This window comes from Haplochromis burtoni, unplaced genomic scaffold, assembly GCF_018398535.1.
Source record: "Haplochromis burtoni strain Fernald_Lab_line unplaced genomic scaffold, NCSU_Asbu1 Contig_183, whole genome shotgun sequence".
Classification (NCBI taxonomy): domain Eukaryota; kingdom Metazoa; phylum Chordata; class Actinopteri; order Cichliformes; family Cichlidae; genus Haplochromis; species Haplochromis burtoni.
In genome coordinates this window covers 556,717-572,058 of record NW_024582544.1, presented here as the reverse complement: position 1 = coordinate 572,058, position 15,342 = coordinate 556,717, and the positions used below count along the sequence as shown (strand labels likewise).

Here is a 15,342-nt window from a genome sequence, read left to right as displayed (position 1 = left end):
GGTTTTTGGAAACAGAGTTGTAAAAGAAGGCAGCACAGTGGCTCAGTGTGGTCTCACAGGAGTCAGGCTGGGGTACTTTTTGCAGCATCAGCTTCTTTCCGTGAAGAATTTCCATGTTCTTCCCATTCTGAGAGGTACACCCCCACCCCCACCCCTTTCCAGAAACACACTGTTCAGCTGGAAACTCTAAACTGGTGAGTCAGTTCTTAACTGGAAAATAAAATTGAATATTGAACCTGTTTCTGCAACGTGATAACGTTTGCAGTAAATCTCATCAACCACTAGATGGAGGAGTATACAGTCAGTGAGTATATTTACTGGATGGTTAACAGATTTTTTTGTTTTTTGAAATTTTCGGCTCAGAAGTAAATGGCCTGTATTTGTGTAGCGCTTTACTAGTCCCTAAGGACCCCAAAGCGCTTTACACAACCAGTCATCCACCCATTCACACACTGAATGATGATGATGATGTGTAAAATAAACACATTACAAGTCCAGGTTTCTGGGCACCCACATGTCTGCTGATCTCACCTGGACCCATGGATCCACCTCTGCCAACCCTGGAGGCCATCATCAGATCCTCCTGTGTCAGAAAAGCCAGGGCCATCACAGGTGACCCCTTACACCACACCCACTACCTGTTTGACCCGCTGCCTGATTGACCTGCCTGATTGACCTGCCAGGTCAATCAGGTCCCACATCTCCAGACTCACAAAAAACTTCTTCCTGTGGGCCAGTCGGGCTGTTAACAAGCACTAGAGCAAATCTGAGCGTCTCTCTGCTCAGATCCCAAATCTTTGTACTTTTAAATCATTTTCCCTCACTCAAGCCTAGCCTTCTAGAAACCAAAGAAGCTTTTTAAACTGTTTATTTATCTCCTTCGCTGCCTGCTGGGCCTTAATGTGTTGTGCTCTTTTAGCACAATTTTCTTTAACTTATTTGAGAGGATTTCAGATCCTACTGTAATGTGTTCAGGGTTTTCTGAAGCTTCTTTCTGTGATCCTGTGCAGCCTCCTTGATGGGTCTGGGAATTTGTGGTTGATGGGTGCTCTTGAATCTCAGCAGATGATACATGCTGACTCCTGATGGCCTCAGCTAGGTTCCTCAAGACCAAGTCTGACCAAGAATGTGGATCAGGTCATTGAAGGTTTTTTTTTTATTTTATTTATAAACTGGCAACTCCCATTGTTTCTCCTCTTCCCACCAGTTCTTTAGAGACTCCCTCCTCCCCAGAATGGAAAGAGATCTTTTCTCCAAGTGAGGCTGAAAACACACGAAACTTTTAGTTGGGTATTTAAAAAATGTTGCTTAATGCCTGCCGAAGGTGGAAGTGGTAATTTTCATTCAGCATACCAGTACTTCATCTATCAGCTGAAGTTGTGATTTTCTGTATTTATTTAGATGAATCTTCTCATGGTCCCCTGAAACGTTTCTCAGAAGAAGAGCTCTCAGACCTGAGTTTTATCTATTTTGTGTGGATCATCACAGCAGAGATACGTTTCATTTTAAGGTGTACATTTGGTTTATCAGAACATGTTTGTTGGGTCAGTCTTTTCATTTCTTCAAAGTTGGCTGTTTGGTAGTCTGTGATTTATAAATAGGAGCAAATTAGAAAGAGACAGTACACTTATGCTGTGAAATTACTGCTGCCACCTTTTATTACCGTAAACATTAGTATGTTACTGATGTAATCCAGATTTCCATTTGTATTTCTTTCTAACTGCACCTTTCTGTACTTTGGCCTTGAGCCCATGTTGCTTCAAAGACTTCATCCCCGCTCCTCCAGGCTGTTGCTATGAATGATGACATCATCCAAATAGGTGGCTGCATATGGAGTTTGGAGGCACTTGGTTCATGAAGCAATGGAAGGTGGTTGTAGCCCTAAATGGAAACCTAAATTTAAGTGTCATGAGCTCGTAAGTTTTTTTTTCCTAAAGGGAGTTCACACAGGAAGTGTGCAGAGATGAGGTGATCACATCACCACAGACCACAGAAAGTCGACCAATGATGGGTGAAGAAAAGGTTGGTGATAGAAAGTAGGCATATCCCAAGTTTAACTTTGAGGCAAGTGACTGAGCGACTACCAATGAAAACAAAGGATACAACTGACTGACATATGATAGATATGTTAATATATTACAGGGTTACCTAGGCAACTGCAGTCTTCAATCAACTCTAGCAACCAACCGCCAAAGGGACAAAGTGATGGATGATGAGCAAATCAGCTCCTGTTTGGATGTCCCTTTGGGCTCTGAAAAACCTGGGGATTAATCTTTCATTCAATGTTTCATTCGCTGTGACACCACAGAAGGTGTGTCCCACTTGGTGAGCAATTTAGAGCTAGAGATGAAAGCAATATAACTATTTCCCCTTGCAAGTTTTCTAAGCTTGGTATTGTAATGTTGCTGTTTCTTGCCCTGGAGCAAATTATGCAGTGTAAACTACCTTGATAACTCTCAGAGCCAGAACATACTGAATTTAATCCCCCCCTGCCCTCCCTACCAGTTTTCCTAAAGTAGCCAACAAGTGTTTCTTTTCCCATGGAACCCACCAACAACTCCTGCACTGCAAACAACATAAAGATGAGCCACTGCATTCATCATTGTGTATGAACCTACAAGTCATAAATTTTATATGCTTTGTCTAATATTCAGCAGTTCATACTTGGGTCACTACCTTTGCAGAGATGTCGTGTAAAGGGATTGCTTTAGCACATTCCGTTGCACAGCAAACCATCACAAAACATCTTTTTTTTGCACACTTTGGTGAGACCTCTATTTAAGGTAAAGGATCTTTTGGAATTGACAGCTTATTAACTAGTGGTAATTCGGGACATATTAGCACAATACGACACAGCCCAGGTCATTATTCTATCCTGAGTTTTATCATATCTCATTTAACCAGCCATCAAGTTAGAATGAGCCACCTGGGAAATAATTTCCTGGTGCTATTTCTTCACCAACAACTGAGTGATTTCTTCTCCATGTTCAGTCTCATGGCATTACTCTATACAGTCTATAGAGACAGCAACTGATGTCATTATCAGGTAATACTAAAAAAAAAAAAAAAGACAAACTCTTGGAACTCTAACTCACCCATTTTATTGTTTTATTGTCAGAACATTTTTCTGTTGAAGAGTGAACTGGTTTGCAGTAAAATAAATTGACCACAAGGTGGAGACAAACACAAACGAACTTAAAGATGCAACCAGAGATGAACAGCCAGCAGTTTGTGGTTGTAACCAAGCACACCATTGTTTTTCTTGTGACATTACCAATAAGTCTGATGTGTCACATGGCCCTCTTCCTATTGAAAAAACAAAAGTTGTATCCAAGATGGCCGACTTCTAAATGGCCACCATGGTCATCACACATCTCGAGGAGTTTGCCCCCTCACATATACTAATGTGCCACAAACAGGACTTTAATATCACCAGCCATTCCCATGTTATTATGGTGTATCCATATAAATGGGCCACCCTGTAGATTAAATTTAACAATAATTTTCTTACATGACATTTGACAAAGGAAACATTGAACCCTGTAGATTAATCGGTTTAGACTATAGATATAAAATACACACATCAAATGAGTTTATGTAAAAATATGTTTCAGGCATTGCAGTGGAGAACAAACAAATGTTTCCTGCAGCATCACTTCAAGTGGTTATAATTAGAGTAAATCTGCTGCTGGTTATCCTCCTAAAGGATATTTTTTTAGCTCATTAGAAAAACTGTCAGTTTAACAATAGTGGTTTAGTATGTCGTAGTATTCAACCTTATGTGTTGATGTATTCATTCGTACAATTAAAACAGCAAAAAAATCATTTGATATGAATAACTGGTTTAAAAAACGCCTTAAAATATAATGCAACACATTTATACTTCAACCTAAAATTCATTTTTGAATGTTTTTCCTTGTTTCTCTGATTATTTTACTTGAGTACAGAATCTGATCTCTTTCTCCACAACTATTTTTTTTGTTCTGTGTAACTCATGTGCTACCTCTGAAAAGTCTAACTTTATTTTTAAAAAATGCACAATGATGTTCAGTGTTTCCAGATGTTTGATCAAATTTCTAAGTGAACCTTCTCTCTGGTTTAAAAATAGAACAATTGCTGCTTTATTTTTGTTACATTATTCTGAGCAGATGTTTTGGTCTCCATGTAAACCACATTTGTGTTTGGTATATGGTAGTCAGTGATTAGGCACACACACACACACACACACACACACACACACACACACACACACACACACTTACTTACTTTCAAACATGAGCACATACCATTGTGGCATGCTGGTAGCCATGGGAACAAGATTGGTAGGAAGGCTGGTGTAGTGGTGACTCAGCTTGTTGCCGGGTGAATCAGGAAAATACACTGAGACACACACAGATGCACGCACACACAAACATTCGTACACACTTTGTGTTTATTATGTACTCGTTGCCACATAATAAATATGGAGTGAATGTGAACAGCCTGCATGTTTGATTAAGTGAACTGACAGCGCATAATCGCTAGTGAGTCATTTAATGGTGGTTTCCTGTCGCTTACAGTGGTGCTTAAAACCGGAACAGACCAACACAAAAGAACTAAGTGGGACATCTGAGAAGGCTTTAGCATTTATCAACAATACCCAAGCACATATATGGACATTTTTAAATGCTCATTAATGTAAAAAAAAGTAAATGGCCTGCATTTGTATAGCGCTTTTCTAGTCCCTAAGGACCCCAAAGCGCTTCACACTACATTCAGTCATTCACCCATTCACACACACATTCACACACTGGCGATGGCAAGCTACATTGTAGCCACAGCTGCCCTGGGGCGCACTGACAGAGGCGAGGCTGCCGGACACTGGCGCCACCGGGCCCTCTGACCACCACCAGTAGGCAAACATGGGGTTAGTATCTTGCCCAAGGATATTTGGCATGCAGCCAGGAGGCAGCCTGGGATCGAACCACCGACCTTCTGATTAGTGGCTGACCTGCTCTGCCACCTGAGCTACAGCCAAAAAGTCTTCTATGAAGACCTCTTTTATTTTACAACACCTGTCTCCATTGGGAAATGGGAGCATTTTCCTTCATTACGCAGACTACTTGAAATTTGGGTCATCTTTGAGACATGCAAAAACAGTACATGTGTATATAGTACAAAATATGCAGCCACCACATCATAAACACAAGTATCAACTATAGTTTTACTATTAAAGATAAGTGATTCTGAATATTCAAAGCTCTTTAGTCTATGAGCCACATTTGCACATTAATAGCATGTTTTGTTCTATGGATTTTATCTGCCCCACATCCAAAGCTAATTTTGAATCTGGGAGGAGACTGTATTTTTAGCATTTCCTACAACTAAAGTCATACAAACTCCACACAGAATGACCCCAACCCCCTAGCCCTGGGGGCAAAGGTAACACTAAAAGAAGTCATTTTAAGAAGTCATATTAACCCTCCATTGGGCATGGGGAGCAAAATCTTATACTCACAAAAGGGAAAATGCTCAAAAAAGTTCGGATGACCAAAATGCTGAAAAAGAACAACATGACATCAGAGCTTAATCTTTACTCACATCCCACACAACCCTGACTTTATTTCCTATGTGAAGTCAGCTAAGGTTTTAAGGTTTATACAGCTTTGTTCAAGTTCACTAGCCAAGCATGCATTGCTCATGAGGCCTATTTTTAGTAGGTAATAAAACAATATTTGTGTGGCTTTTCTGTTGTCTCATACTAACAACAGCAACCACATTTTAAAAAAAAAACACGGCAACAAGATGCACTCAAACTTATACATAACCCTACATAAGTAAAGGTTTTGTGAGAGCTGTTCGCAATAAACTTTTGAGCTGAATGACTGAGTTTGGATTTACAAAAAAATCAATGCACTATTTACTTATATCCAGTTATAGTAACATTGCAATGCTTTTTTATGCTTTTAATGCTTTTTATGCTCATTTCAATCTCGATATTTTGTTTATCATTGGACTCTTCTGCAGGGGCAGCAAGGTGGGGTAGTGGTTATCACTGTACCCTCACAGCAAAAATATCCTGAGAAGATGGCCTCTGTGACATCATCAAGAACAAAGAGTAGAAAAGAGCTCTTTGCTCTTTCTAAGATAGAGCTGGACTGGTCTGAAGTGAATTTGTAATTACCATATTTACTTGTGTGCATGATGATCTTAGTATGTGAAACTTTGTGCATAATACGAACGTCCAACATGACAATATAAAAATACTGAAAACCATAATAGGTTCCATTTATAAATATTAGCATTTATTAAACGTTGTTCTGCACTTATAAACAAAAATCCTGCCTGCCATAAATGGCAATAAGAGCCACATTTTCAGAAAGTCTCTCCTCTAAAGCATTTATGGTGCTTTCCTCTGGACTGTTCTCAGTCAAAAGACCTGCGTCAAGAATGAAAAAACAGAGGTCAGTCACCTACTTTCACATCTGGCTAATTGGTCCATGGCTTGGATGTGACTGTTGGGTTATTTGTTTCTTAAAGCTGCAATCTAAAAAAAAGTCTCACTCAGCTGCAGACAATAAAGAGGAAACAGCTGGACACCACTATAATTACAAGAAAACAGATGACTCCAAATGATTAATTTCAATTTTTTTAAGAATTAAAAACAGCAAGTGTGGCCTGTAAGATAACATGACCCTTGAGACGCCTTTTTCCTGTGCAGGCATTATGGTTTGAGCACACTAAACCGTTCAGAGACAAGGATTTCTGAAGCCAAATGCATCTGTGGCTCCTCACAGACAAGAGTGCTATAAATGTAATCCAACTCACACAACTCCCAAATTTTTAAATAATCATCAGGACAAATGTGGAAAAGACAGCTCAGAGGTGAAGCGTTAGAGAATAATATAAGCAAAACCTGGTAGCAAATCATCAGGTGGCCCTCACTGAACTGCAAACCAGGTGTTGGAAACTGTAACTATTTCCTCTTTTTTAATTTCACTTCATTTAATTTCATATGCAGCGCCACTTCACAACAGTCGTCTTCAGGTGCTTAATACAATAAATAAAGACCTTTCAATATTTGAGAAAAACTAAAACAATCTCATAATCCACTATGAGCAAGCACTTGGTGGTAGTGGGAAGACAGAACCTTGTTTATAAACAGGAAGACACCTCAAATAGAGGCATAAACACATGGGAAGTGAAAAGAAGGGAGTGGAGAAAAGTGTTGATTACATCACGGGAAGTCCCCCAGCTTGCTGAATCTATTTCAGCATCACTAAAAGTTGGTTCAGGGTCACCTGGTTCAGCCTTAAATACAAGTTTTATCAAAAGGGAAGTTTTAAGCCTGATCTTAAAAGTAAAAATGGTGTCTATCTTCCAAATCCAGACTCGGTGCTGGTTCCACAGGATCTGCCTCCCATCCTACTTTTAGGAACCACAAGTAAGCCTGCAGTCTGATAGTGATTATGCAGCGATTATGCTAATATTATTACTATACTATACTATCACACTATTACTATGAGTTCTCTAAGATATGATGGGATCTGATTGTGAGAAAGAGATTTTTAAATTCAATTGTGGGTTTAATAAGGAGCCAATGAAAATGAGCTAATATGAGAAAAAATATGATATCTCTTTTCTTTAGTACTCTCACTTACATGTTTTTGATCAACTGAAGGCTCTTCAGTGAGCTGTTAAGGCAGCCTGACAATAAAGAATTACAAGAGTCCACCCTAAAAGTAACAAATGCACTTATTTTTCTGCATCATTTTAATTTAATGCTGTTTTAACAATAATGTGCAGATGATAGAAGGTATTAGGGCTGGGCCATATCATACCATTCACGGTAACACCGGTATAATGTTAGGCAACGATAAGAAAATGAAATATCGCGATAGAATATGGGTAAAACGAGCGCGCAGTGCCGTTGTTTTCATACACACATGGTGGAAAAAGCATGGCGGCGACAGAGAATTAGAAGGGCGAAAGCAGATCGTTGATTGAAACAGATAAACCCGAATTGGTTTGTAAAAATGGTGCCAACTTCAGTGGTGTGGAACTGGTTTGGTTTTTGTCTGTCAGATACACACCAAAGCACAATTTTTGGTAGAATATCTAAGCAGCCATAAAACCTGGGGCTGCACAGCGTCAACGCATTAGCGTCCAGCCCCACACACTGGGCGATCCGTGTTAACTCGCTAACGCGAGATTTGCAGCGTTAACGCGGTTATGGCGTTAATGTCATTTTAACAAGATTAACGCTGACAGCACTAGTTTTAATACGACTTTGATAAGCTACAAAGCCGCATGGCTTGATTCATTGTCGGAGCATTACGCTACCATTTCAGGAGCCTTGCGGAGTGATAGGTACTGTGCTTCAACATAATATTACGGTTTGGTGTGTGTATAACCTCTTTTTAAGTTTTGTGGATATTATACATTCGAGGCTGCAGCTAAGGTCTCCAACAATGCTAGTGTTAGCGGCGCTAACGGCTGCAGACAAGAAGATACTGCCAGCACCGGAAACTCGTCATCTCCGAGCATGAAGTAAGGAGAGCCTTCAAGAGAGTGAACACCAGGAAAGCAGCAGGACCAGACGGCATCCCAGGTCGTATCCTCAGAGACTGCGCATACCAGCTAGCTCCTGTGTTCACTGAGATATTCAACATCTCTTTATCTCAGTCGGTGATCCCCACATGCTTCAAAGAGTCCATCATTGTTCCTGTCCCGAAGAAACCCCACCCTGCTTCTCTCAATGACTATCGCCCTGTAGCCCTCACCTCAGTAGTGACGAAGTGCTTTGAACGCCTGGTCAGAGACTTCATCATTTCTTCACTATCAGACACACTGGACCCACTACAGTTCGCTTACCGTCCAAATCGTTCCATAGACGATGCCATCTCTTCTTCCCGCAGGCGATACGGTCTCTCAATCACACCACCACACAGTACTGACCCACACATACAGTTCTTACACACACTGGACATTCTGGACATTGTTTTCACTTCATTACTTAAATCACGCTGCTGTTATTGTGTATATATTTATTTATATTTCTTCATACATTCTTATATAGTTCTATATTGTGTATTTTGTTGTACAGTTATTTTATTTTCAACTTTAATTTATATATTTTATCTTATTCTCCCAGTTAAATTTACCCTTCATTCTAATTTGTGTTGTACAGTTATTTCATTTTTAACCTTAATTTATATTTTATTCCTTCCTAGTTAAATTTACCCTTTTTAATTTTTCATATTTATTTCCTATCTTATTCATAGCCTTTTCCTTTTTTGTTTTCTTTAGGTCACGAGCAGTTGTCCAAGCATTTCACTACATATCGTACTGTGTATGACTGTGTACGTGACAAATAAAATTTGAATTTGAATTTGAACATGGTTATGCTCAGGATATGTCGGCCAATTTCCACTGGAAATGATTTTTGGTTAAAATGTCAGCAAGGAATTTGCATTTGCGCTGTTAAAATTTTATACAGCTTTAATGCACATAAAAAATAACTGCTTGTTTAATTGAAAATATATTGATGGTTTTTTTTTGCACTAATAAAGTTGTGAAGTGTGTAAAGCCTGTAAAGTATTTTGTCTCGCGTCAATTATATCATTATCGCAAATGTTCAAATATATATTGTGATAAATATTTTTGGCCATATTGTCCTGCTCTAGAAGGTATTCCTAGACATTTGTTTAATATGCAAGTTAAAGGACCTACCCTGCTCCAAACTCACTCTAAGGTTCCTCACAGTGTCAGTGGAGGCTAAGGTAAAGCCTTGAGAGTAAATACCTCGTTACACAGCGCGATTCTCAGATTTTTAGAGACAACTTGCTACAAGTCAGTTTTGGCAGAAGTGATGAATAAACAGACACACGTACGTTTTCTGCAAAGACTCCATTCGTGTTAAACTGGCTGATGACCAGTTTAGCTCTTATTGTCATCTCCCAGTAAAGTCACATTAAAGTCACAGCTTGTAGCTCCGCCCCGGCAGACTGCCGCGTCTTCAACACACAACAAACCTCCACTATGCACGGAGGCAGCAGCTTCAAGTGAGCCGAACGCTGCTTCGACAGGAAATTACGTAGCACTACAAATAAAAAGCCCCAACAAAGTAAACCTTTAAAAACACATTTTGACTCAGGTCTACTTATCAATGCATTTCAAATGCAACTTTTCAAGATAATTTCTTGTATATAAAATAAGGGATTGTGCAAGATGTTAAGGACAAAAATAAAGTGAGTTATTTTATTTGTTTACTTACAAAATAAAAATGAATTGCCGCCACTGGAACTTTGGTAAAAGTATAATGGTTTAATAAACTTCACACAGAGGCAAAATATCCATTTATCACATTTAGCCAAGAAGACTAATTTTCACTTGGAGTCCCCAGCCAGGAAAGAGTTTTATTAGAATAAAATAGCAACAAAAAAACAAAAAACAAAATAAATTTATAAAAGTTATCCCAAACAAATAAATGTTGTTGTCAGATCATGTGACCTAATTGATTGTTCAATAGGAAACATTTTAAGGCAACATATTCATATTTGGAGGTAATAAATTCCAGGCAAGAACTGCTTGAGATGAGCGTGCTGACTGGCAAAAAAATTGTTATCCATAATACCAGTAATATGCAACAATTAGCGGTTAAAACTGACCACATGAGTCAATCTGTAGATGCAGTCACAAACTCCTAAAGTACTGATGGAGCAGCTCTATTTAAAATTTTACTATCTAAGAGAAGTCATCTTAAATTAAAAGTAATCTCATCTCAAATTACCAGTTCACAAACTAGTTCAGTGGGCTTCAGGTGCTTGCTGGCGTGTGGTTAGGCAATTAGTAATATGAGAAGGGATTGTATGCTATTATCCTCCATGTACAATATTTTTGTATTTCAAATGCATTTTGTTTTAAAGTCTCATTTCTACACAGGAACAGGCAGGTAATTTTAATCAAGTAAAGCTGCGCAGAGCTGAAAAACTTACCTTGCTTTAATGTATAAATTTCCTGTAAAATAAGAAACAAAAAGTGCCTTTTAGAATTTATTAAATATACTGTTTAACGTTACATGTATAGATTTCAATGGGAACTGGAAATGTCCATCTCACAATTTTGAGCACATGTTCCCCAGCCAGTAAAAACATGAAAGAAGCAAATAAGAAAACAGCAAGTGCTTTGTGAGTTTGGTCCTTTTTTAATTATAACTCGCCGAAACGTGAAAACGCAATTTCGAAATGACAGAAAAATTAAAACTAATAAAAAAAACTACAGTGACTGAAATTTTAGATTGATGGCTTTTATTGTGAAACTCTTGACGGGATGTGGGCGCTGTCACTTCGGCTACCTTGATGCGCAGTTCGCGGACGCGCTCATTCACTTCAGGTTAGGACTCCCACTGGAGTAAGGAGAGAAGGACGGGGCAGCGTCTGTCGTTAAAACTCGCAGGAGGAAAACGTAAATCACTCGGATACACTCCTGGAAACAACGACTTTCAGAACGTTAAACCTGAGCAGCACACCAACTGAAAGCCGCGTCGGTTTATTTTTGGGCCAACGGATTGATCCCGGACTGTGTGTGCGCGCGTGTTTTCCTTTGGATGCACATACACACACAAACACGCGCGCGCAGTCACACAGGTTGCTAGCGGAGTTAGCCGGGTTTGCTAGCTCGCTGTGGTTAGCTGGGCTTTCCGTCCGCAGGGAGTGAACGCAGAGCGGGGTTAAAGTTTAGAAACAGTGCCCGACATTTTCCAGACAGAAGGCTGCTGGTTCAGGCATGATGTGTGGGTTTTTCGGAGGTTTGTCAAGTTGGCCGGCGGGTAGCATTGGCTGACTGAAGCCCAGCATTAGTACCTCGGATTGGACTCATGTGTGTTCCCCCCTTCTTCCTTTTCCACTGCTGTTTTTAAACAGTTTTTTTTTTTTTTAAAACGGACTTTGCCCTCGGGGTGTTGTAACTCCGCTCCCTATATTAAATAAAAGCCTCAATTGATTCTTCTTTTGGAGTTTCTCAACACTTTGCTGGAAGTTTTTATTTCTTTCTCTTCAAGGAGGAGGTAAAAAAAGTTGTTGTGAAGTTGAGAAGGATTTTTCCAAGCCTGTGGAAAAAATGGATGCGGGAATAGAGAAAGAATGCAGCGCCTTGGGAGGGCTCTTCCAGCTCATCATGAACGACATGAAGGTAAAAAAAAACGGACATACAAGTCATCTCATTACATGTCGCTACATCTTTTTTTTTTTTAATCAAGCTGTTTTTTCCCCTTTATTTTTTGCATACTTATCCCAATATAATGGGTTACCTGTAATATCAGTCTTCAAAAGTCATATCTGCTTCATATTAAGTAACTTCATGGCAGCAGCCTGTAATATTGTAAGCCTGTTATAATATTGTATTGAAGATTTGACCCTTGCAATGCTGATTTGGCAATTCTATTTATTCTCCGTGAGACTTACACTTAAAAAAAATAAATAAATATATATATCCATCCATCTTCATCCGCTTTGTCCGGGGCCGGGTCGCGGGGGCAGCAGCCTAAGCAAAGAGGCCCAGACCTCCCTCTCCCCAGCCACCTCCTCCAGCTTGTCCGGGGGAATATATATATATATATATATATATATATATATATATAATTTTTTAAATTATGACTGTCATGAACTATTTGATTGGGACAGATTTGGACATAACATCTAAAAAAATGCATAAACAAAGTGGAATTTAAAATATAGAGTCTCAGGAAAGCACGAGTAAGCTTGAAATTTAGGTTATTAAAGGCTTGACATGGGATTTCTGGATGTGCAGTGCTGCTGATGTTGATTAGGTAATGAATGAGCAGAGGTTAAAACTGGAAGTGGGCCATCTGAGAGGGTAAGAGAGCTGGATGGGGGTGGATTTTACCAGCTGTGCACCCTTTGATGTTTGTCAAGCACTCTGCCCTTTTGCTGCCTGTCTGTCTGAGTTCCACTGCTCTCAGATGTTCATAGTTAGCAGCTTCTCTTTTCCAATCTCATCTCTTTTCCCCCCCTTGGTCCAGAATAGGCAGCAAATGGCTCTGGTTCTACTGGCCTTTCACGTACTGGCACTGGCATGGGCATGGGTGATTTTTACTGATCAGGTTTAGCCATTTGTTGACATTTTGGAATCTGTTAATCAGACTTTGGGAGTTTTTAAATTTTACTTTTCACTGTGGATTTCCTTTAAACTGAGCTTATAAAAATAGATGCATAAATATGATCTGAAGTAAACTCAGCCTGCTGTGCTTGTTTGGGCTTTTAGGTCATGCCAAAATGAAGGTAATGTATGCAATGCATTAAAAACATAGGATAATCCCATTGTGCTATGTTTAAGGAAAAAAAAGGTGTCCGGTCCGATTGGTGTGCCAAAATGTCTATATTTGGGTAAGGTTGGGTTGAGTACAGTGGGTCGTCTACCAATGGGAAGGTCAGCTGATCGATCCCTAGCTCCTCCTGTAGAAAGGAGTACCATTATATAAGTACCAGTCTGTTTACCAAATCACCAAGATTTTTCTAACTTTTTTTAAGTGACCTTTAATTTACAGAAAATCCATAGCTTACTGTTAAGTAAGGTAACTTTGGCAGTCTTCTAGAGCAGTTTATGTTTCTCATTTACATTTTTACCATAGAATTACAGATTAAAAGACGGAGCTGTATACTGGGAGGCATATTGAGCCATGTTGTTGGACCAGGAGGTGACCATGAAGGGAGTAATGGATGTATATTCAGTCCTGTTCTTGGTTTTTATAGGGATGATCTCTGTACTTTTGAGCATGGCTGTGTACTTGAGTGCAACTGTTATTATTTATTTTTAAGCCCAAATGTCCTTGTTCTTGATATATTTCTTCAATAACAACATTTTTTTTTCTTTGTCAGTATTTGCTGTTATATATTGTCAGAGGGGGTGGTAAGAAGTAAGATTAATAGGTTAGCAAGGTATTCTAAAGCTTAAAGTCAGAGTTTTCTGTGTCATGAAAGTTGCTCTCTCCCTACCTGGCTAAATCACCATCATAACTTCTGCTGAACATATAACCAGAGCAGGTTATGTTCAGAGTCTGGTTTGAAATCGCCTGCAAGCTCCAGGTTTTCACTGTTTCATTTATTCATAGCACGTTTTGTGTGCAAAATAGATTGTTTGTTGGGGAAATGTTAAAATGTGCAGCCTGATGAATAAAGACTGCTTTGTATTCTCACTGTGATGTGCAGGATTTAGCTGGTGATGCAAAAATGTGTACATGTTTTAATACTTCATTCTGCAGGTGCTAGAACACAGAACAAACAGCAAGAATACCAAGTCAGTCGGTCAAATTAATTAATTGTCTACTTTATTATACTATGGGACAGTAACATTTAATGTTTAAATGTGTCTGGTTAATGTACCGGAACTCTAATGCGCCACCATCTTGTTAAAAGCACATACTCAGCCATAAAATAATAATGAAAACTGAAATGTTTTACTAGAGTATTGATTTTCTCCAGTAGCTTGTCTTATTTGTAACAGCGTTGCATTTTATTATTATACATTTTTATGTTTCTTATAGGTCATCATTATGTAGATAATATTGTGGTAGGTGGCACTCATAGGGATCATTTTGTTATATGACATGTGAGCGCGCACAGAGCCTGAAGCAGATGCTTAACAGAGGAAGTTGAAAACCACCGTTGTGTTACCTGCCATCTCCAACTGGGGGTTTTAGCTTTTGTCAAGCCTGGTAATGCAAAAGAAGGTTGTTTGTGTTGAACTTGCTTCACTGTATCTTTATGCGTGCTCAATCATCCAGATAACTCATCCAAGTGACTTCTTCGCTACGTGCAGATGAACAGAAGCAACTTGTTGGGATTCCTTCATTGTACACTTTTCTGGTGTCCTGTTACGAAAACAACCTACAGCAGATGATTCAGTCTTCAGAAATACAGCGATATTGTGTAACAATGGATCTTCGGGTGACTCACGGAAGCTATAGCAGCTCTACTTTGAGCTGTTTTTATTTTTCTCAACATTGTAATGCACATTCTTGGACTGAATAATACACCTCTGATTGAAGCAGACCTTCATCTCTAATAGAGGGGTCATGTTGCTGTAGTGAGTGAGTGTTTGTTGTCTGTTACTGGATCTCTGTGTGATGAAGAGTCTGAGGAAAATTAGTTAAACGTTTTGCGTGTAACATGATGGAACTTGCAGACGTCCTGTGGAGAGAACAGCAAGCAGTACACATGAGTCACTTCTGCTGTCAGATAACAAGGAAGAGGAATGGTTACGATCTAGTGTATGTGCGTGTGTGGCATCATATCCTGGTTCACCAACATGGCACAGACCCAATAGGGGCACTGCTACCATCTG

The 15,342-nt window shown here is 39.3% G+C and overlaps 1 protein-coding gene across 1 annotated transcript in view; it reads left to right on the top strand.

The window, feature by feature from the left end:
- Window positions 1–11,327: 11,327 nt before the first annotated feature.
- The window catches only part of mtss1 (MTSS I-BAR domain containing 1), a 79,812-nt gene continuing 75,797 nt past the window's right edge, over window positions 11,328–15,342 (top strand). The window contains exon 1 of the mRNA XM_042225824.1: window positions 11,328–12,171. Coding sequence (XP_042081758.1) covers window positions 12,100–12,171 — 72 coding nt within the window. The 5' untranslated portion in view covers window positions 11,328–12,099. The remainder of the gene's footprint in view (window positions 12,172–15,342) is intronic.